General features: G+C 35.7%; 2 protein-coding genes across 4 annotated transcripts in view; one reads left to right on the forward strand and one right to left on the reverse strand.

The window, feature by feature from the left end:
• Positions 1-4,978, forward strand: part of LOC121378226 (scavenger receptor cysteine-rich type 1 protein M130-like) — a 54,883-nt gene extending 49,905 nt beyond the window's left edge. For both annotated transcript variants that reach the window (XM_041506303.1, XM_041506305.1), the window contains exons 27-28: positions 566-736; positions 4,742-4,978. In XM_041506303.1, coding sequence (XP_041362237.1) covers positions 566-736; positions 4,742-4,869 — 299 coding nt within the window. In that variant the 3' untranslated portion in view covers positions 4,870-4,978. The remainder of the gene's footprint in view (positions 1-565; positions 737-4,741) is intronic.
• A 6,314-nt stretch (positions 4,979-11,292) lies between these two features.
• LOC121379156 overlaps positions 11,293-24,148 on the reverse strand; it is a 63,247-nt gene continuing 50,391 nt past the window's right edge. The window contains exons 12-18 of one of the 2 annotated variants that reach the window (XM_041507649.1): positions 23,357-23,456; positions 18,611-18,689; positions 18,112-18,209; positions 17,101-17,233; positions 15,813-15,902; positions 13,930-13,993; positions 11,293-13,683 (exon numbers count right to left, since the gene is read on the reverse strand). In XM_041507649.1, the coding sequence (XP_041363583.1) occupies positions 13,619-13,683; positions 13,930-13,993; positions 15,813-15,902; positions 17,101-17,233; positions 18,112-18,209; positions 18,611-18,689; positions 23,357-23,456 (629 nt within the window). In that variant the 3' untranslated portion in view covers positions 11,293-13,618. Of the gene's footprint in view, positions 13,684-13,733; positions 13,994-15,812; positions 15,903-17,100; positions 17,234-18,111; positions 18,210-18,610; positions 18,690-23,356; positions 23,457-24,148 lie in introns of those variants that run through there. The other variant, XM_041507648.1, reaches the window with a different exon arrangement.

A 24,148-nucleotide genomic window follows, 5' to 3' on the forward strand; every position in this document is an offset into this window, starting at 1 on the left:
TATGATAAAGAAAAAAAACTAGCTTATTCTGTTGTTAGGTGTTGATATTGTGGCATGTTCTTAAACTTGATGAATGAATGAATGTTTAATGACACCCCAGCACAAAAATACACATCGGCTAATGGGTATCGCTTAAACTTAATGAATGACACCCCAGCACAAAAATACTCATCGGCTAATGGGTGTCACTTAAACTTAATGAATGACACCCCAGCGCAAAAATACTCATCAGCTAATGGGTGTCACTTAAACTTAATGAATGACACCCCAGCACAAAAATACACATCGGCTAATGGGTATCGCTTAAACTTAATGAATGACATCCCAGCACAAAAATACTCATCGGCTATTGGGTGTCACTTAAACTTAATGATTTAAACAACAATTGACAGTGAACAAAGTGACAAGTATTATTACAAACCAAAGTGTAATCAATGAGTAATTTTCATAAATGCATTTAAAACCCACTGTGTTGCTTTAATCGATCATCATAATTCTGTGGTTGCATTGCAGAATAAAACAAAATAAAATAAAACAAGGAGTCAATGTTGTTGTTTATTTCCAGGGAGCACACAAATCCTGCGAGCGGCAGTTGCGCCGTTACTGTCACATAATACCTGCAGACGGATGTACAAGAATGCAATCTCGTCACGGATGATGTGTGCTGGGTATGTCGAGGGTGGAATAGATACTTGTCAGGGAGACAGTGGTGGCCCGTTAGTGTGTGAAGTAAACGGTAAGATATTAAAATTGTTTTTTTTATTTATATTTTTTATTAGTATCATCATAAGATTATTTTCTTATTTTTCTTTGGTTTTTAAGTTGTTCCATTAAGGATATTGTCATAAACATGATTTTCTATAAGAAGTGTTTGTAAAAAATTTGGTGAATTTATCAATGTATAACAGTGAATTTTTTTTATAAAATAGCATAGCATACATAGCGGAGTGATTTTATTAAAATATATGTTAATGTATACATCAATAAAGTAACAAAAAAATAACAAACAACTCTTATAATTATATACAACACCACTCGTTTTTTTATAAATACACATCAGTCAGTTTCTAACGTCCATTCCATGACCTGTTTTATGTAATGACGTCCCATTTGATGAAATGACATAATTTTCGGAGGTTTATCAAAAAATAACATTCAGTGGTTTAGCACCATCATCCATTCAGAATAAATTGTAATACAGCGGAAAAGTTTGTAATTATATTGTGAGGAGGGGGCATGCAAACAAACATCCATCCTGGTAAGTCCTATTATGATTGTAAGACAGGCCAATATATATGGTGGAGGAAACATAATATGTGATTTTGGGGGCGCATGGCCCCCGCCCTTTGGTTAAGCCAATGATAAAAAATTATTTTAGAACGAGGATATACAGTCATGCAGAAAAGAGGATATTATTATTTCTCCTCCCCCATCAGTAATTAAAGATGATATTATTATTTCTCCTCCCCCATCAGTAATTAAAGATGATTTTAAATTGGCAATTTTTACAGAAGTTTAATACTATTAGGCAAACTTGCTGAAATGGCCTCCTCTATTAAGAAGCCACAATGACAATGTTTATTCATAAAGATTTTAATATTCAGATATTGATCTTAATTAGTGATATGAATGTGTGTAGGATGAGGAGTTGGGGAGGGAGATGAGGTATTTAAATTGGTCAATCCTGTGAGTGTTGCTTCTCACACTGGCATTGCCATGAGGGTCATGCCCCCTCCCTTTGAACCACACCTGTTTCTTTTCCCACTTCCTTTTGTATTTGCCTGTTGCCCAATAACAAGTCATAAACAGTGTAGGTGCCCTCACCCCCACCCCATAAAATCCTGACTATGTCAATTGCCGCATACCTATACCAGGTTAGCTTAATATTCTTACGTTCTTATTGTCTATATCAAAGGTACTCAGCACATTGATTTATAAATCACCGGCTGTCAGATGTCAGTTTGACACAGTCTTCAGAGATAACCCATTACATTTTTCAATTAGTGGATCTTTTACATGCACTTACCCACAGACAGGACAGTACATACCACAGCTTTTGATGTACCACTACAAAGTGTAGATTGAGGTAACAGGTGTGTTCTGCCCATATTAAAGCTGCAGTCTTGAGTATATTTTTATTATTTAATCATTTACAACAGAGCATCCACATCAATTCTCTACCATCAGAAGCCATTCTTTGATATCATATTACTAATATACATTTTAACACTGACAGATGGGCTGCTATTTCACTCTGACATCATATTACTAATATACATTTTAACACTGAGAGATGGGCTGCTATTTCACTCTGACATCATATTACTAATATACATTTTAACACTGAGAGATGGGCTGCTATTTCACTCTGACATCATATTACTAATATACATTTTAACACTGAGAAATGAGCTGCTATTTCACTCTGACATCATATTACTAATATACATTTTAACACTGAGAGATGGGCTGCTATTTCACTCTGACATCATATTACTAATATACATTTTAACACTGACAGATGGGCTGCTATTTCACTCTGACATCATATTACTAATATACATTTTAACACTGAGAAATGAGCTGCTATTTCACTCTGACATCATATTACTAATATACATTTTAACACTGAGAGATGGGCTGCTATTTCACTCTGACATCATATTACTAATATACATTTTAACACTGAGAGATGGGCTGCCATTTCACTCTGACATCATATTACTAATATACATTTTAACACTGAGATGAGCTATTTCACTCTGACATCATATTACTAATATATACTACTCAAAAGAATTTAAGGGTCAAAAATTTATAACCAAATAAGTTTCAGAGTGTATTAGCTTGATGATGTAAACTACACCAATTTTTTTATTTATTGTTCCATATTTACAAAAAACCACAAATAAACGTCACTATATACAAGAAAGTCACATGACATGCTGTCAAAGTTGAAGGTTGTCAAACATGGATTTTACACATTAGAACATTCGTTTAATAGTGTGTGAATCCACCCCTGGCGCGAATACACTCGACACATCGTTGCCTCATGCTGTTGATCAGACGTCTGAAGAACTCTTGGGGAATGGCCTGCCACTCTGCCACCCAGATCATGAAGGTTGGCCGGAGGGGCATGGTTATCCCGAACTCTCCTGCCTAATTCGTCCCAGGCGTTCTCTATTGGGGCCAAGTCAGGCGAATATGCTGGCCAATCCATCCTGGCGATACCTTGTTGTCTGAGAAAGTCCGTTACGGCGCGGTGGGGTCTGGCATTGTCATCCTGCAGAACTGCCCTGCCGCCAATCTGCTGAAGGCCTGGGAGAACCAACGGCCGGATAATCTCATTCAGATAGCGGATTCCATTCAGATTGCCATCCACCACATAGAGGGGGGTCCTGTGGTGGATAGAAATGTCGCCCCACACCATGATGCTGCCACCACCGAACCGGTGACGTTGTCTAACGTTAACGTCAGCGAAGCGCTCCCCAGGACGTCTGTAGACACGAACCCAACCGTCGTTGAACTGGAGACTAGCGTGCACCAGTGACGTCTGGCCGTTCTGTGACGTGGTAGGAGTGGTGGTCGAACAGCCTGGCGACGGCAGCGTAGATTATTGGCTCACAGACGATTGCGTATGGTTTGATCAGACACTCGAGTTCCAGTCGCAATCCGCAGATTGTCACATAATCGGCGTGCAGTGGTTGTGCATTGACGTAGAGCCATATTGGTGATGTAGCGGTCCTCTCTATTTGTAGTGCTTCGGGGTCTTCCCGAACGTGGACGATTTCGAACAGAATTCGTTGCTTGGTACTGTTGCCACAGTCGGCCAACGACACTCTGACTGACACCAAGTCTCAGAGCAACATTTCTTTGCGTATTACCATCCTGAAGCCAAGCAATAGCCCTTCCTCGATCTTCGATAGTCATGAAGTCGTACCATTATCGAATTTGGAGTGTGCACCGTACACGAACGCAAGCTCCAATTATACGGAAATTCAGCATTGGGAACATGGAATACACGTGCAAAGCGTGCAAATGAAGCGCTTTGTGAAAAAGCAAGTTATGGGCACTTAGCAGACCTTTCGCTTTCGCCCTAATTTACGTGCAAATGTAAGCATGTTTTTGCCATTAGAACTAGTCGACAGTGTCAATGACAGTGGATTTTAATTCATTTATGGGTTGCTTAGACCCACTTTCGTCAAAATGGAACAATACCATGCGTGACATTATGGTCTAGCTAATATAATTGACATTCAGAAAATAATGTCGAAAATATCGTCTGACCCTTAAATTCTTTTGAGTAGTATATACATTTTAACACTGAGAGATGGGCTGCTATTTCACTCGTGTGTCATAAAGTACAGTGAAACCTCTTTAAACTGGACACCCACATTTCCAAGTAAAAAGTCTGGTATTGGAGTATCTGAGAGGTTTTAATCTGTACAGATATTTTAAAATGAACCATTAAAAATGTCTGGTTTTGAAGGAATTCGTGTTTATAGAGGGTCATGTTTTGAGAGGTTTCCCTATAATAAAAAAAACCCACATGGTGACAGTCCTGTATGTTGTATGACAGTAAATGTTGATACTTTAGTTGTTTGTATTTTGTATTATTAAATGATGTTATAATATCGTTAAGTTTATTAAAACTTTAGTTGTATTTGTATTTTGCGTTAGTAAATAAATGTAATAATATGGTGTTAAACTTAAAAAGGATTATGTTTTTTGTTTGTTTCAGGTTTGTACACCCTGCTTGGTGTGACATCGTGGGGTAATGGATGTGCAAAGCCATACTCGCCTGGCGTGTATTCCAACGTGAAAATGTTTCTGCAGTGGATAGCACATACTGTGCAAAAATATTCATAGCCTGAACTGTTTGACATTTTGTTACTTCATTAACTCCCATGGAGAGACACATGGTTTTATTCCACATATTGTGTTTGTGAAATTATTAAAATTGCTGAGAATTAAAAAATATTGTTATATTTTCACTCCTGGTTTAATGGCTTTACTCCTCCCCATTGAGCCTAGTGGTGCAGTCACTCTGGGTTGGAGTCGGTACTGGAAGGAAAATTTCCTCATGTTTTATTTTTAGTTTGGCCAAACATTTCTCCTAAATTAAAAGGTGAAGGGTGCACTGGTTACTTCAGAGTTTACACTTGTAAACACGAGTTTTAAAGCATTTAGGATACTATTGTCAAGACATAGTTGGTCGAAACAATAATTAATAACACACTCGAATGCAGCATTAGGGCCTAATATGGTAAACTGGCAGACGGTGAAAGAAAAAGAAGAGAAAAAGTCAGTAACATTAATATTTTTATTCAGTGAAATATATAATGATCTCTTTTTCAAAACTTACAATATTCAAATACCTGATAAGAATCACAAGTTTGAAATGGAATACCCATTAAGCACTTTATAAAAATTCTGATAAGAAATTTTGTTTTAAAATTATTGGTTAAATACAAAATTTTGGCGATAGGTGTATCATTAGTCATGTTTTATATATGCAGAATGAAAAATGAAATTTCAACCGACAAAACAAAAAGGACAGTATATCAATTATCTAGTTATATTTTTCATAATGATAAATCTTGAAATAAGTATGTGTTCCTGCCAGCATCCGATGTAGGGCGATTCCATAAACTAATGGACAGGACACGACCCACAAACAATTAAGTTAATCATTAATATTTGGAATACTTTTGTAGTAGAAACCCATTAATAAAAGAAAATCAAATATAGAGCAGACATTATTTTTCACAATGAGCAAGTATTGCCATTTTATTTACATATTAACCAGTTTTTCTTTTACAAATTGCAAATAATTATTTTGCTGGGTTATTTTATTCCCAATTTGTTTATTAATATAAAATCTGTTAAAAGAGTCAATTAATTTGGTTACACTATAAATATCCTGTACCACAGGTCCTGCATGACAGATGACTAAAACTTACTTTATTAATTATGATAAATAAAGAAATAAAACAATATGCAACGGATACATATTCATCTTGCTGTGAAAATACACATAAATCACAGACTTGTTCTTGTTTCTAACTGGTGTCAGAATTCATGTCCTGGGGCCTAATTCACAAAGCTCTCTTAGGCTCTGCTAGACAACAAAGCATCCTCTTGCCAGACTGCAAAGTTGCGAGAGTTTAGTGAATTAGGCCCCTAATTGACAGTTAACGGGTTCTAGTTTTCAGATATAGGTATTGAGGTTAAAATCATTACCATTAATGAAATACTGTAATTCAGACTCTCTAGATTACATACAATTCAATAAATCAAGTCTTGTCTACATTACACAACCAAAAACATCACTGAATGTCCTATACGACAGTTTATGAAATCACCCTCCAGTGTAACAATACTGGTGTCTACCTGAATCAATTTTAATTAGAAATATTTTAAACATCACCAAAATAAATATCTGGTAAAAAAAATAAAAATAAAGCCAGCAGGAGTAACTTGTGGAAATACTTTCTTTCTGTTTGTCCATAAACTGTTTTTCCATTGCCATTACCCCAGTAGGGCCATTCAACAGTTACATAATGTAAAATCTGACTTTTTGTATTTCTTCTCAGAAAATCTTTTGTAGTGCTATGACCACCGTTCTAAAATTGTACATGACAACAAAATTAGTCTATTTTCACTGGCACCATGATGTGCAAAATGATTTGGTTTTCTGTTTGTATTTTTCTATTGGTTTCCTTGGTATTAATAAATCCTTGATAAAAAAAATCATCAGCAATAGACAAATTATTGCCATGACCACCTGTATTTACATTATGAATAAAAATATCATACTGGGTATTGCTTTGAAATGTTACACACCTCTTGATAAACACCCTCACTCAAATATACTGTGATTTCACCAACCCTGTCCTTATATTTGTTGGATAACCCCATCAAAAAAGCACTAGCTGTTCATTTAATGACAGCCGGTATGTTCACCACCAAACATTATCTCATTTATGCAATTTAATCTTATGTGCAATGTGTGTAAAACATTGGATTATGTTGCATATAAAATATTTTACTCATGCCAATAGTACTTTCTGTATTTGATGTGTAGAATTAGTAAAGAACAATTATTATAGAATTATATTAAATAGACTTCCATTTTGTATTGTTTTAGGTTCAAAGAAAAATCATTTTAATTTATTTGAGTAACAAATTCAAATTATTTAATGAATTTCATAAACAATATGAAACCGTAGCAATATATATTCCACAATGATCTGTTTTAAACAATGTGACATAGTGAAATTATTTAAGGAACTGAAAAATGCCAAATACAGGCTTCTGAAAATTGCAAGAACCAGAAGATGGTGGAAGTGGATTGGCCACGTGCTCTGAAAAGAAAGACACACCTGTCACCAGAACTGCAGTACGCTGGACCAATGAAGGCAAAAGAAAGAGACGACATCCGAAAACAACATGGCACTGAACAGTGGAAATAAGAGATGAAGGAGACAGGACACAGTTAGGGCACATCGAGAGATTGGCAATGGATAGACCGGTGTGGAGGAACTTCGTCGCTGCCCTAAATGCCACTAGGCGTGACAGGAAATGATAATGATGACGTTCATAATTGGTATAGAAAAGGTACACCCTCGGTGGTGGAAATTTCAACAAGAGATGAAGCTTGCCGAGTCCCATGGTAAAAAATTTCACAACCGAAAGTGCACTTTTTCTATCCCACATGACCGCATATGATGAAGTCTTTTTCTCCCATTCATTCAAAAAATAAACCATTATTTTACACGAACAAAAAAGGCTGAAAAAGTAACTGCTTTATTGGACAATTTTGTCATAAATAAACTACACTATCATATTTGTTGCATCTGTTTCATGTGTTAAATATAATTTAACACAACAAAGTAACAAGACGGCTTTTATAATGAAGGTTTTAATAACAACATATTGATCCAAAACTAGGCAACTCGCATTAATATGTCATATACCGTTATTACCAAATGAAGTAATATTCTCCATGGAATGGGTCCGTCTTGCATAGCTAGACTAGGGATGGGAGAAAACGTTTTCCAGGGAATACAGACCCCCACCCCCCAATTTGAGAAGTGCCCTTTTCTCAATTTATTTGAATCTATCACAAGATCTAACATAATTTTAAAATGATTGATGTCACATGGGACGACATTAGATGGCAGCTGTAGCACTGTCCGATATTCACAAAAATGTCTAATGTGTCCCCTTCAACCTCTGGAAAGACGGGGCTTGTTATAATTGTTCCCTTTTAAACCTTCATTGTGTCTTTCGTTCTGGACCCACCTCACCAGAAAGGTTAGATACACCCCAGGTTATGCAAAAAAAAATGGAAGGAAGAAAATGTTTTATTTAACCACACACTCAACACATTTTATTTACGGATATATGGCGTCGGACATATGGCTAAGAACCACACAGATATAGAGAGAGGAAACCCGCTGTCACCACTTCATGGGCTACTCTCTTCGATTAGCAGCAAGGGATCTTTTATATGCACCATCCCATAGACAGGATAGCACATACCACGGCCTTTGATGTACCAGTCGTGGTGCACTGGCTGGAGCAAGAAATAGCGCAATGGTCCACTGACGGGGATTGATCCCAAACCGACCACTTTACCACTGGGTTACGTCTTGCCCCCCAAAAAGAAAACGGGTTACCTGAAAAAAACCCACTGGAACCCATAAATGTGTTAGGCAAAATTTCAGTTACTAGAGGTCTCATGTATATGTTCAAAACTGATGTTAGAAAGAAAGAAAGAAATGTTTTATTTAACGACACACTCAACACATTTTATTTATGGTTATATGGCGTCAGACCATACAGATTTTGAGAGGAAACCTGCTGTCGCCACTACATGGGCTACTCTTTCCGATTAGCAGCAAGGGATCTTTTATTTGCGCTTCCCACAGGCAGGATAGCACAAACCTTGGCCTTTGTTGAACCAGTTATGGATCACTGATCGGTACAAGTGGTTTACACCTACCCACTGAGCTTTGCGGAGCACTCACTCAGGGTTTAGAGTCGGTATCTGGATTAAAAATCCCATGCCTCGACAAAACAAAATAGAAACAAAAAGTGATGTTAGTGTCCGACACTATAAACAGATGTGATGAGACACATCACTCTGTAGTGGAATAGTAAAGGTACAGACCCTAGTTTCAGCCCATGAAAATGAACACTAAGTTTAGTTAATCTACAAACCTGTAACACATTTGGATAAAGTTACAACTGAGTGAAACACGAGTCTGTGACTTTGAAATGGTGAAATACCCTCTAAAAATAGACTAAACCTCTACTCCATAAATGTTACCTCTCAGACACATGTGCATTTTTAAAAATATTAGAAATGCATTTTGTGATATTAAAAACACCAGGATGACCAAAAACACTTCGAATGTATGGAAATGGCTAATCTGTACAATAAAATCTAAGTAAAGTGTGACTTCAGTTATCAAAAACGGCTTTAATAGTAAAAACTAGGGTATGTACCGTACCTTTAATTCAACATCAGTGAAGATCTTGAACTGTATGAGTTAAAAAAAAAAAAACATTTATAAAAAGAGAATGAAGAAAAAAAAAAAGAGGAAAAGAATATTTATAAACACCCCAACTTTCTAACACTTTTAGCAACACTTGGTTTAGATGGTATGAGAGAAAACTGTTGTAGCCACACAGGTACTCATACTGAACAGCAGCAAGGAGTCTGTTACATGCACTTTCCCAGACAGAGTACATACAAGCTGGTTTATGCACCACCAGTCGTGAAGCACTGGTTGAATTGCTCATTAAAGTAATGAGCCCAACATGAAAGTTTCAATATAGTATTATAATTATAGCCATAGCATTTGGCTAAAACAATAACTACATGTATTACATGGTATATACAAAGCAATAGTGTTTAAAACACATCACAAAATTCACATAAATTAATATATATATATATATATAAAAAATATATAAAGGATATCTCTTCCCCCCCCACCCACCCCAGAGTGTCTTGTGATATTATTTATCAGCACGAGTTGATAAAAGTATGAAATCCTCAGATTTCATACTTTTATCAACGAGTGCCGATAAATTATGATATCACAAGACACAAGGTGGGTATTCTTTTTATCATCCATTATCATTCTTTTCATTTGCGACAGATATAAACAGTGTCAGTAATGTGGGTTGAATGTCAGCGGTAGACTCGTTAACTAGCAGAACGACAGTGGCGTGACGTCACTAATGGTAGGTTTAGCAATGAAACAAACACAGTGACATAACAAAACATTGTCTTGTGATTAAAATTTGACCAATCAAGATTATAAGTGCCAGCAATATCTCCTACAAAAGCCTTTAATGGATGATAAAAAATAAAATATATATATATATATATACTGTAAACCGTATTAATATTGCGACGTGTTTTTTTTGCTAATGTATACCTTAACGCATGTTCGCGACGTGTAAATTTCGCGAACGACCCTTGACATTTGAAAACAAAAAAGTGGATAAAGACAGCTCACTGTAATTGTTATAAAGTTACTGTCTGTAAATCAATATTCTGCTATCCTACATCAAGCAATTGTGCCTGGTACAGAGTCTATAGAGGGGATTAGGCCCTACCCACCTCACCAGTATTAGAAGCACACATCACAGCTTCAGTTGTTAACTGTTAACACCCTTTGGTAGATAAAACAACAAACGATTAGTCGCCATTGATTGAAGTTACATAAAACAATTAACGATTAGTCGCCACCAAGGAGAGCTCGTGTATAGGCTGTACCTGTTGAGTGAATCTTTTTGTGATTTTTATTCTCAAGAAAATATTTCAAAACAAAACAAATTACTTTAAGCACACTTCAAACTGGAAAATAGTGCTTGCGTATTAATTTCGTGACATAAGGTTGGACGCGAACGACGCAAAATTTATACACACGCATTTTTTTCATGGTTTACAGTATATAATATTGCATATTTTTACCCAAAACAATATCAGACTAGTACCAGTAGACTGATATGTCCAGTTCATTACCACAAGTAACTGAGCAACTGTTTTAAAAGTGGCCCCATAACAAAACACCACCCGCATGGATGGCTGCTTTCACATCCTACAGAATAAATGTATATATATATATATATATATATACTGATGGAAATAAAGAAATAAGGGAACATGTAGTATTTGAGACCAAATTTAACTCACTACTAGAGTAGTTATGCCTGTATAAAGAGATGTAATGTCAGGGTTCATAGTCTTAAAGACCAAACAAATTCAAAGACTTTCGAAGACTTTTACTTGCCATTTTCAAACACTTTTACACAGCGGTCAAAGACAATAGAATGCGATAAAAATGCCAAATCAGTTTGTTTAACGTTGCTGTCCATGGCAAAAAATTGTGTTTTTTTTTTAATATGATCAGGACAGATTAAACCTTGTAACTGGAAAATATCAAATACATGCAGCTGTAAGAGATATCATCATTGCTTTGGCTATGATTGGTGAGAATTTAAAGACGTTTAATTCAAAAGACTTTCAAAGACCTAAAAATAATTTTTTCAAATGCAAACTTTCCAGGAATTTAAAGACTGGTACGAACCCTAAATGCGAGACTGAAAGCCAGTCATGTGGCACTGAATGTCAGTAACACAAGTAAAGACGACGGTTCTGGTTACAGTCAATATTTATTTATGTCTTCCCTTGTTTCTTTGCATCAGTATAGTTTGTATAAGTGTTAAATTATTCTAGCACTAACCATGTCCTTGCTTTGTTTAAGAGTCTTTAATCTTAACACAAAGTTCAGACTCCGTACCAGTTTGTCAACAGTACAAGGTAACCTTGACGTACAGGTATGATTTGTGAAGTCTAACTCTTATAACACTGTTGGCACCAACCATGTCCACTGTTTGGAGCTGTTATTCTTACACACAACAAGAGTTTGTCAAAATCACATCTTGAAATCTATATTATTGTTAGCATCTAGCCACTAATATTTTATGCAGAAAAATATATTGGATATATAATTACAATCGTTAAAAAAGTATCTGTTAGTTGATAACATTTTTTAATAATTGCAGCAAACTCAGGAATGTCCCTTTAAAGTTAAATGCAATAACAGTGTGTCCTAAACACATCCTGAAGTCTATATTATTGGTAGCATCTAGCCATGTTATGTTGTCTGTCTGAAGTGTTTATTCTCAAAACTAAAGTTCAGATGCAATAACAGTTTGTCATCAAAGCATCCTGAAGTCTATATTATTTCTAGGAACCATGTTGTCTGTTTGGAGATGCTATTCATAAAGAAACGTTCAGACAAATAAGAATTTGTCCTCGACACATCCTGAGGTATGGTTCATCAAGTCAGACTGTAATATTAGTCTGTTTTGTCACACTCTGTTCAGATGTTCCTCTTCACAGAAACACATTAGTTTCCCCACTACAGATTCTCAATTATAGTCTATAATACTAATAACACCTATATGTATTGTCTTCTCTTGTTTTACAGTTTGGTCTCTACTCATCTCATGGTCTCCAGTTAGCCGTGTTCTCTATCCTAGCTTATTCTGACTTTTTTCTTATTCTTAACTGATAAATTCAGCTGCAACACAATCTTTTTTCACTACGTATCACAAACCACAGCTTATAAAGTCTGGGGTTTCCAATACAGCATCTATTACTAATAATATTATTAGATTTTCCACTACACATTTTGAATCACATTTTACAAAGTCTAAATACAGCTGTCCCACCTTCTTTTAAATCAGCTTTATAAAACTTCTCACAGCTAGCAATGTTTGGCACATTTTATAATTCATGAAGTCTGTAATATTGCTAGCAACTATCTATGGCGTCATCACCTTGTTGAGACTCTTCACTCCATGGAAACACAACAGTCAGTCACTATGGCTTCACAAAGCCTGGAACAATGTTACAAAATATCCAACAGTGTGCTGTATTTGTACATGTAGCTTTCAGGTTTTGTTCACTCTGCATTTCTATTGGTTTAAATGTGGTCGATAAACAGTGATATGCTCATGTACGGTTTAAAATAACAATTCTGTAAACTGTGTATTTGCAGTAAGGAGCAAAATTATTTATTCTTAATTTTGCTTTCATGTAAGCCCTGCAAAATAACTGTTCTGAATGTTCCAAACTATTTGAAAACATGGGATACCTTATATGTGACATCATTTTAATGTTTTCAGTACACACATTATAAAGCAGATCAGAGGAAAATATACAAATTGCATCACTATTCAAAAGAAAACCAAACCAATTATATCACTATTCAAGAGTTTTAGCTTTTGGTCGTTTTTCCTTTAACCAAAAAGCAATTTTAATGCAGGATTTTCAATTTTTTTTATAAAATTGAAATAGCCTTTATTGGAAATGAAAACATATGTAATGTCATCTCCTGATATTTGGCTTCAACATGGTCTGGTTTTAACTTTACTTTATCATAAAGTTAACCTTTAAAACAATGGCAAGAAGTCTGTAACAATACAACTGTCTGCTATCTATCTTTCCTTTGGTATCACTTTGTCCTAAAGTCTCTTGTAATACTAATAATACTGTTAACAGCTGGCTACGTCGTCCATTTGTTGGTCAGACTTTCCTCTTCTTAGCAGGTGGTTCAGCCGGTGCTCCTATCAGCTTGTTTTCTTCGTACCCTGAATCAGAACAAAACACACAGATCAGAACATTTGTAGCAAGACTACGATAGATGATTTAAAAGATGAATTTTAAAGAAAGAAGGGTTTCGTTTCGGCAACAATTAAAAAAACTAAATGAGTTTATTTTGTTATATTAATAGTGAAATAATATATTTAAAAAAAAAAAAAAATTAATGTTAAAAAAAAAAATTTGCTCCTTTAAATGTGACAATGGATTTGGGGTGATAGGGTAAAATATTAAACCTTTTTCTTTCCTTTTTTCGTTGGCCTCTTCTTGAATTTCTCGGATTGCTCGGTTATCATCCTCCTACAAATCATAACAATGAAGAACAGCTAACTAAGGAACCACAACATATAGCAAAAATAAAACATGACAACATTTTTCCTATGCAGTAGTTTTTATTTTTAAAAATTATGTAAATCAGTAGATATTTTGGAAAAAAATATCCCTAATACAACAGGATGAAAATGACATTGAGCCACAATATCCAAATCTACTGTAAGCTTGTCACAAAAAACAAAACAGAACACAAAAACAACAAAACAACAACCAACAACAAAAACCCCAACAACTAAGGACAGAAACATTTTGTAGGTAAACAAATTCAAAGGATTATCATCTCTGAATACAGCTGGCATACACTTTATAACTATCAAACACCAGTCATAAAAAACCCAGACACCTACATGCCTCATAACCCTACAATTTAGGAGACATGGCTAAAACACCTAAATAATATAAGACCTAAATACAAAAGCATTGCAGTCATTAGTAACATAATAACAGGAGAGGAAAGGAAAATACTTGTGTAATGCCACCCCAGCACATTTTAAACTACAGGGATGTGAGAGGGGCTGGCACAAAAAAGCTTACTGCGGCTGGGATCAAGGGGCTGCTCAAGGGCCGCTGAAGAAAACTGCCAAAAATTGCATGCAATGCTAACAAATCTAAACTGGTTATAATTTATAATATAAGGCACACATCATAAACTTGAAACCGTGAAAACATGCAAACGAACCTTGTGTGGTCAACAGTACTGAACATCATGGTTTTTTTTTTTTTAGACGAAATGGAAAAGTGCATTTACGAGTTTCCGCGTAGCTCTCACATCCCTGAAACTATGACTATATTAATGTCTAACAAATGGTTATTTGTAAGAGAAAATCCACTGTGGCCACATAAGACTATTCCTACCACAAAACAGCAATGAATCTTTTGTATACGCTTTCATAAAGTTTCTTTTGTTTAATGACACAACTATTATTAATCATCAGCTATAGGATATCAAACATTTGGTAATTTTTTTCTCATAGTCTTAGAGAAAACATGCTAAATTTTTCCATTAGCAGCAAAAGATCATTTACAAGCACTTTCCTACAGACAGGACCACACATACCATGACCTTTGTGCAATCATGATGCACTGTTTGGGATGGGGAAAACCAATTAGAGAATGGGTCCACTGAGGTGGTTCGATCCTACAATGCAAGCACCTCAGGCGAGCACTCTACAGACAGAGCTAGATCTCACCACTTGTGCTTGCCCACAGACAGAACAGCACAAACCACAGGCTTTCATGTCCCAATCATTGGGCAATACCGGGGGTCGAGAAAAATCCCCCAAATCCATCGCGGACAACGGATCCTACGACCTACTGCACCTCAGATGACTGATCTACAACTGAACTACATCCCACTGACCAGGAAGTAACACCACCTCCACACATTACACAGCTCAGGGCTAGCTCTGCCACTCGACAAATTCGCCAACTGCGAATTTTAAACAACTGGCAAATTTTATTTAAATTTTGCAAAATAATTACTTGTAATGATTGATATTATGCTGAAAATAATGGTGGGTTACTGCAATATCTGAAGTTAAATAGATAATTTTGTGAAATATTCTGCACACCCAAAGATAGCTCTGCAATTTTTGTCTAAAGCGATACAAAAAAGAGAAGAATATGCTAAGTATTTTGGGGAGAATCCTGCTTATGAACCTGTTACAAGTTATCCAGTTTTCTTGTAACAAAATAATAAAACCAAAGTACCATAACTGAAGAAAGCTCCCTCTGTTATTTTACTATTACCGAGAATACCCATAATGCCTAGAACTGGCAGACTTACATCTGGGTTTGTCCACAGAGAACAGGCTTTACACTTAGAACAGGCGTGACCCGGTTCACGGACATGACCGCAAAAGTGATTATAATCAATCTGCAAAGAAAGAAGAGAAAATTATTGATTAAAATAACCCACTGAATTGTTTCAACCAGATTCAGGTACAATATAAGCTGCTATACTGAGAGTACGAGATTGGACAGATTTCACCATGTTAGTCTTTTTGGCATAGTGTATTAGTATTTAAACTAGAACACCACAATTATTAGCCACTGGGTGAATTTTGTGATAATTGTTTCATAGTCAAATTCTAGTTTTAATTAGCTAAACAAAATATAACAAAATTAAGGCTTTTAAAAGAATAATTGTATTTAATACATTTCGATTTTTGATAAGTTAATAATGAATTCAATATATTCAACTTCAATTACATTTGTTGGCTTGTCGTATGACAGCTTAAACCACAGGCTATCCTTTTTAAGTGTAGTCATCAATTCTAAAAATCTACCACACTCTCATGAAAAAACCTAGGGAACTGGTTTAAAACCTTACAAAACCTAGGGGAGTGGTTTAAAACCTGACAAAACCTAGGATACTGGTTTAAAACCTGGAAAAAACTAGGGGACTGGTTTAAAACCTGAAAAAACTAGGGGACTGGTTTAAAACCTGACAAAAACTAGGGGACTGGTTTAAAACCTGACAAAAACTAGGGGACTGGTTTAAAACCTGACAAAACCTAGGGGACTGGTTTAAAACCTGACAAAACCTAGGGGAGCAGACACTTGACATAGGGTCAAATAACAAAATACCAAATCTAAAGATATACCAGTCTATCTTTTCACAAGATGAAGTTTAGGTTTTTCTTATTTTCTAAGAAATAACAGTCTTTGCAATAACCAGACATACAAGAATAATCAAATCTTTATTAGCCTGTCATGTTCAAAATAACCAATAAAACAAAGAAAGGAATTCAAGCTGACTAACAAATCTGATCTAAATCACTCTCCAACTTAAAACCTACAAGCTTTAATCCCGATTGCCTTAACCAACAGACCTAATATTCAGTCTGTGTGCTGGTGTAATCAGAACTAATCAGTGCACATGCATAACAGTTCCATTATTTTCTATTTTAATACATAACATCTGGGGTTTACAGCATCCAGATCTGGAGATTTCAACTTGATTGTTAACTCAACAACACTAAAGAAACACAACGCTGCAATCACGTTGGGTTTTCATTCAACAACACTAAAGAAAAACGACGCTACAATTGTGTGAAGAATGGTGCACTCACGTTGGGTTTTCTGCAGATGTAGCACATGGTGGCGTTGCATGTGCACACCATTTTGTTACAACCTTCGTCCTTCATGAATTTCTTCTTACATCTGTGACACGTTCTAACCTTCGCTTCCGTCATTTTTTCTTCACTGCATTAAAAAGGACAGAAAAAAAATCACAACTCTGATAACAATAAGATTTACAAATTAAACTTGTAGTAGTTTTTCTTGTTTTCTCTTTCCAACAGATTGTGCATGAAACGAAAGCTGACCTCTCATGTCAATTTGCTGACCAGAGTGATAAAATTAGTCATGTTAAATAAAATCTGATAATTTACTAACACTCATGTAACAATAGGAAGGAAGGAAGGAAGGAAGGAAGGAAGGAATGTTTTATTTAATTACTGGGTACTGGTACTGGGTTCGGATCCCAGTCGAAAGATGGGTTTTTTAATCCAGATACCGACTCCATGTGTAAACCACTTGCACCAACCAGTGATCCATAACTGATTCAACAAAGGCCATGGTTTGTGCTATCCTGCCTGTGGGAAGTGCAAATAAAAGATTCCTTGCTGCTAATCAGAAAGAGTAGCCCATGAAGTGGCAACAGCGGGTTTCCTCTCAAAATTTGTGTGGTCCTTAACCATATGTCTGACGCCTTATAACCATAAATAAAATGTGTTACGTGCGTCGTTAAATAAAACATTTCTTTCTTTCTAAATAAGTGTGGTAACTTTATGCTTGATCACACTTCTTTTTTTTTACTTCACTGATAGTTTGAGGATTTTTAATTTTATTTTTTTTCAATTCTTTAAAACCACAAATATAGGATACTTCTTTGCCAAAAACAATTTACTGATGAATCAACATATAACTGTCTTCTTAGAAAATATAAAAAAGTACATTACATTATTCTTCTCCAAAAGCTATTAACCTTGTTAAAATTAAACTTAAAATGGATTTTTATTCAAAAGTAAATTTATTCCTTTACAAAAGCAATTTGATTGACATTTCATTATAAAACTTACTACTGTTTTCTCAGGTGTGACTCGTCTTTCTTTTCGAGTTCGTTGCACGGAATACCAATGTGATCGCTCCACTCCTCCTGGCAGTACCGACAGGTCTCCTATAGAATACAACATATCAGACTTTTACTAAAATTTTACTACAGGACATTAAACTTGTGCAGCAATCCATTAAAGGGAAATTCCTGATTTTGTAACCATAATAACATGTTTTTGACTACCAGATTGCTCCCCAATCAGGCTTCCGAGAATTGAAAACTTGCGTAAACCATTTACAATTTGGTTTAGCTGAATTTGTTTTTGCGTAACCTGTCATGACCATGTAAATAATGTCATCAAATCTATGCGATGCTCAAACGAAAAATGTTTTGTGCAAAATATACTTACATGATCAACACGTGAATGAAACTATCGCTCTTGGAAATTTCAGAGGCCTGCCATTTCACAAAATAAATGTTGAGATTTTAAAACCAGTTGAGGTATAAAATGAAGTATTACGTACCTTCATACAGGTGGGTGTTTGGCACTTAAAAACTTTGTCTCCGGGGGCCATGATTACAGCATAATCACAGTGTGGACATCTGAAATAATAAACAACTCTAACTTTAATAAGTTTAGTCGAAATTAAAATACACACAATTTTTGCAACTGTGCCGTCAACAAACATTATTTGCATGCTTACAAACACCTCAGTTATCTATCTCAGCTAACCATTTGTAAATTAGCTGTCTGCCAACACAACTTAGCAAGTTCAACATATACATAAACCATTTATCCTATAACTTACCCATGATATTCATGTCATAAACCCATCTGATAATTTAGTGTATTAACCCGGTTAATAATGGTATGCAAATTTGCAAGGTCTATAGGTAATGTGTTGCTATGGATGGGTCATTTGTTTACAAGCCAACAAGACCTGTATACACGAGCGTAACATTTTCAAAGATTTAGTTAAAATACGTGACATCAAACTAATTTGTGCTAATCGTGATGACATCATATTACCGATGGCGGCGACTTTAGTACTGAGATTTACTAAAAATTGAATTAAAATGTTATTTTAAAAGTGTTATAAGATAAATAGAATTTGCTACTCATGTTTTTTAATATGTAAAATATCAATCTTGTCTAGTTAAAAATACCGATTAACATAGACTTGTTGATATTTTCCATATTAAAAAATACTTGTGACGAATCCTCTATTTAAGTCCTGGCATCCCATTTTACCAAACAACATCATAATGATCCAGGGCTAGCTTGCCACTCGCCAATTTTGAATTTTAAGAATATTTGGCAAATTTCATTCTAATCTGGCAAATGTTATGAACCCAGTACTTACCAGTTTTAAACCTATTATCTTAACCACTGAATCCAACCAGCTTTAAACCTGGTATCTTAACCACTGAATCTGACCAGTTTTAAACCTGGTATCTTAACCACTGAATCCAACCAGTTTTAAACCTGATATCTTAACCACTGAATCCAACCAGTTTTAAACCTGGTATCTTAACCACTGAATCCAACCAGTTTTAAACCTGATATCTTAACCACTGAATTCAACCAGTTTTAAACCTGATATCTTAACCACTGAATCTGACCAGTTTTAAACCTTGTATCTTAACAGCTGAATCCGACCAGTCTTAAACCTTGTATCTTAACCACTGAATCCGACCAGTTTTAAACCTGATATCTTAACCATTGAATCTGACCAGTTTTAAACCTGATATCTTAACCATTGAATCTGACCAGTTTTAAACCCGATATCTTAACCACTGAATACAACCAGTTTTAAACCTGATATCTTAACCACTGAATCTGACCAGTTTTAAACCTTGTATCTTAACAGCTGAATCCGACCAGTCTTAAACCTTGTATGTTAACCACTGAATCCGACCAGTTTTAAACCTGATAACTTAACCATTGAATCCGACCAGTTTTAAACCTGGTATCTTAACCATTGAATCCGACCAGTCTTAAACCTTGTATCTTAACCACTGAATCCGACCAGTTTTAAACCTGATATCTTAACCATTGAATCTGACCAGTATTAAACATTGCATCTTAACAATTGATACCGACCAGTTTTAAACCTGATAGCTTAACCATTGAATCCGACCAGTTTTAAACCTGGTATCTTAACCATTGAATCCGACCAGTTTTAAACCTGGTATCTTAACCACTGAATCCAACCAGTTTTAAACCTGATATCTTAACCATTGAATCCGACCAGTTTTAAACCTGATATCTTAACCATTGAATCCGACCAGTATTAAACATTGTATCTTAACAATTGATACCGACCAGTTTTAAACCTGATATCTTAACCATGGAATCCGACCAGTTTTAAACCTGGTATCTTAACCATTGAATCTGACCAGTTTTAAACCTGGTATCTTAACCACTGAATCCGACCAGTTTTAAACCTGGTATCTTAACCATTGAATCCGACCAGTTTTAAACCTTGCATCTTAACCATTGAATCCGACCAGTTTTAAACCTGGTATCTTAACCTCTGAATCCGACCAGTTTTAAACCTGGTATCTTAACCACTGAATCCAACCAGTTTTAAACCTGGTATCTTAACCACTGAATCCAACCAGTTTTAAACCTGGTATCTTAACCACTGAATCTGACCATTTTTAAACCTGGTATCTTAACCACTGAATCCGACCAGTTTTAAACCTGATAACTTAACCATTGAATCCGACCAGTTTTAAACCTGATATCTTAACCATTGAATCCGACCAGTATTAAACCTGATAGCTTAACCATTGAATCCGACCAGTTTTAAACCTGGTATCTTAACCACTAAATCCGACCAGTTTTAAACCTGATATCTTAACCATTGAATCCGACCGGTTTTAAACCTGGTATCTTAACCATTGAATCCGACCAGTTTTAAACCTGGTATCTTAACCACTAAATACGACCAGTTTTAAACCTGATATCTTAACCATTGAATCCGACCGGTTTTAAACCTGGTATCTTAACCATTGAATCCGACCAGTTTTAAACCTTGCATCTTAACCATTGAATCCGACCAGTTTTAAACCTGGTATCTTAACCACTGAATCCGACCAGTTTTAAACCTGGTATCTTAACCACTGAATCCAACCAGTTTTAAACCTGATATCTTAACCATTGAATCCGACCAGTTTTAAACCTGATATCTTAACCATTGAATCCGACCAGTATTAAACATTGTATCTTAACAATTGATACCGACCAGTTTTAAACCTGATATCTTAACCATTGAATCCGACCAGTTTTAAACCTGGTATCTTAACCATTGAATCTGACCAGTTTTAAACCTTGTATCGTAACCATTGAATCCGACCAGTTTTAAACCTGGTATCTTAACCACTGAATCCGACCAGTTTTAAACCTGGTATCTTAACCATTGAATCCGACCAGTTTTAAACCTTGCATCTTAACCATTGAATCCAACCAGTTTTAAACCTGGTATCTTAACCTCTGAATCCGACCAGTTTTAAACCTGGTATCTTAACCACTGAATCCAACCAGTTTTAAACCTGGTATCTTAACCACTGAATCCAACCAGTTTTAAACCTGGTATCTTAACCACTGAATCTGACCATTTTTAAACCTTGTATCTTAACCACTGAATCCGACCAGTCTTAAACCTTGTATGTTAACCACTGAATCCGACCAGTTTTAAACCTGATAACTTAACCATTGAATCCGACCAGTTTTAAACCTGATATCTTAACCATTGAATCCGACCAGTATTAAACATTGTATCTTAACAATTGATACCGACCAGTTTTAAACCTGATATCTTAACCATTGAATCCGACCAGTTTTAAACCTGGTATCTTAATCATTGAATCCGACCAGTTTTAAACCTTGTATCTTAACCATTGAATCCGACCAGTTTTAAACCTGATATCTTAACCATTGAATCCGACCAGTATTAAACATTGTATCTTAACAATTGATACCGACCAGTTTTAAACCTGATATCTTAACCATTGAATCCAACCAGTTTCAAACCTGGTATCTTAACCATTGAATCTGACCAGTTTTAAACCTGATATCTTAACCATTGAATCCAACCAGTTTCAAACCTGGTATCTTAACCATTGAATCCGACCAGTTTTAAACCTGATATCTTAACCATTGAATCCGACCAGTTTTAAACCTTGTATCTTAACCATTGAATCCGACCAGTTTTAAACCTGATATCTTAACCACTGAATCCGACCAGTTGTAAACCTTGTATTTTAACCATTGAATCCGACCAGTTTTAAACCTGATATCTTAATCATTGAATCCGACCAGTATTAAACATTGTACCGTAACAATTGATACCGACCAGTTTTAAACCTGATATCTTAACCATTGAATCCAACCAGTTTTAAACCTGGTATCTTAACCATTGACCAGCCTCGGTGGCGTCGTGGCAGGCCATCGGTCTACAGGCTGGTAGGTACTGGGTTCGGATCCCAGTTGAGGCATGGGATTTTTAATTGAGATACCGACTCCAAACCCTGAGTGAGTGCTCCGCAAGGCTCAATGGGTAGGTGTAAACCACTTGCACCGACCAGTGATCCATAACTGGTTCAACAAAGGCCATGGTTTGTGCTATCCTGCCTGTGGGAAGCGCAAATAAAAGATCCCTTGCTGCTAATCGGAAGAGTAGCCCATGTAGTGGCGACAGCGGGTTTCCTCTCAAAATCTGTGTGGTCCATAACGACATGTCTGACGCCATATAACCGTAAATAAAATGTATTGAGTGCGTTGTTAAATAAAACATTTCTTTCTTTCTTTCTTTCTTAACCATTGAATCCGACCGTTTTAAACCTGGTATCTTAACCACTGAATCCGACCAGTTTTAAACCTGATATCGTAACCATTGAATCCGACCAGTTTTAAACCTTGTATCTTAACCATTGAATCCGACCAGTTTTAAACCTGATATCGTAACCATTGAATCCGGCCAGTTTTAAACCTTATATCTTAACCATTGAATCCGACCAGTATTAAACATTGTATCTTAACCACTGAATCCGACCAGTCTTAAACCTGGTATCTTAACCACTGAATCCAACCAGTTTTAATCCTGGTATCTTAACCACTGAATCCGACCAGTTTTAATCCTGGTATCTTAACCACTGAATCTGACCAGTTTTAAACCTTGGATCTTAACCATTGAATCAAACCAGTTTTAAATGTGGTATCTTAACCACTGAATCTGATGGGGATGGTATACGACTAAAGTCACCTGACAAGATCTTCCAGATCAGCCAAGTTGAGATCGGACTCGCGAATCCTTTCTTCATACTGCTTTAACAGATTCTCGGGCAGAGAGCGTTTCATCTCACCTGAAGTGAGAAATAAAAAACGTTATAGATATCAAACATCCATTAGACTTAATACAATATCCTGCATGTAAAGGTGCTGTCCTTCAAGTAACAGAAGTGGACATATTAAGAATAGAAATAACAGGTACAAATTTAAATTATAACCGCTGGTTTGTCATGTAATGTGATCTAATTAGGTTTAATGATACCAAAGTTAAAAAATTATGCAATTTCATTGGTTTATCGTAAATATTAACATTATACATTGATAACTTAATATTAACCAATCAAGAACAAGCTTACAAACACATTTATTATATAACATGGTTGTCAACATGTGCAAATAAGATTGTAAAATAACAACATTTGGTCAGGTAGCATTTATTTTAAATGTAATTCTACACCCAGTAACAATTTATTAAAAAGGCAGTGAAATATTGCCTGCTGCTGCCTGTTAATGACATCCCCGAACAGGTGCAGAAATTCATTACTAATCAACGAAATGTACAAATGCTGACTTCTTTTGTGTAAAAAGTAAAGTTTTCTTTGTTTAATGACACCACTAAAGCACATTGCTTTATTAATCATCAGCTACTGGATGTCAAACATTTGGTAATTTTGAAAAAGTCTCAGAGAGGAAATCCGCTACATTTTTCCATTAGTAGCATGAGATCTTGTATATACATCATCCCATAGACATAGCACATAGCATG

This window comes from Gigantopelta aegis, chromosome 8 (genome assembly GCF_016097555.1).
Source record: "Gigantopelta aegis isolate Gae_Host chromosome 8, Gae_host_genome, whole genome shotgun sequence".
NCBI lineage: Eukaryota > Metazoa > Mollusca > Gastropoda > Neomphalida > Peltospiridae > Gigantopelta > Gigantopelta aegis.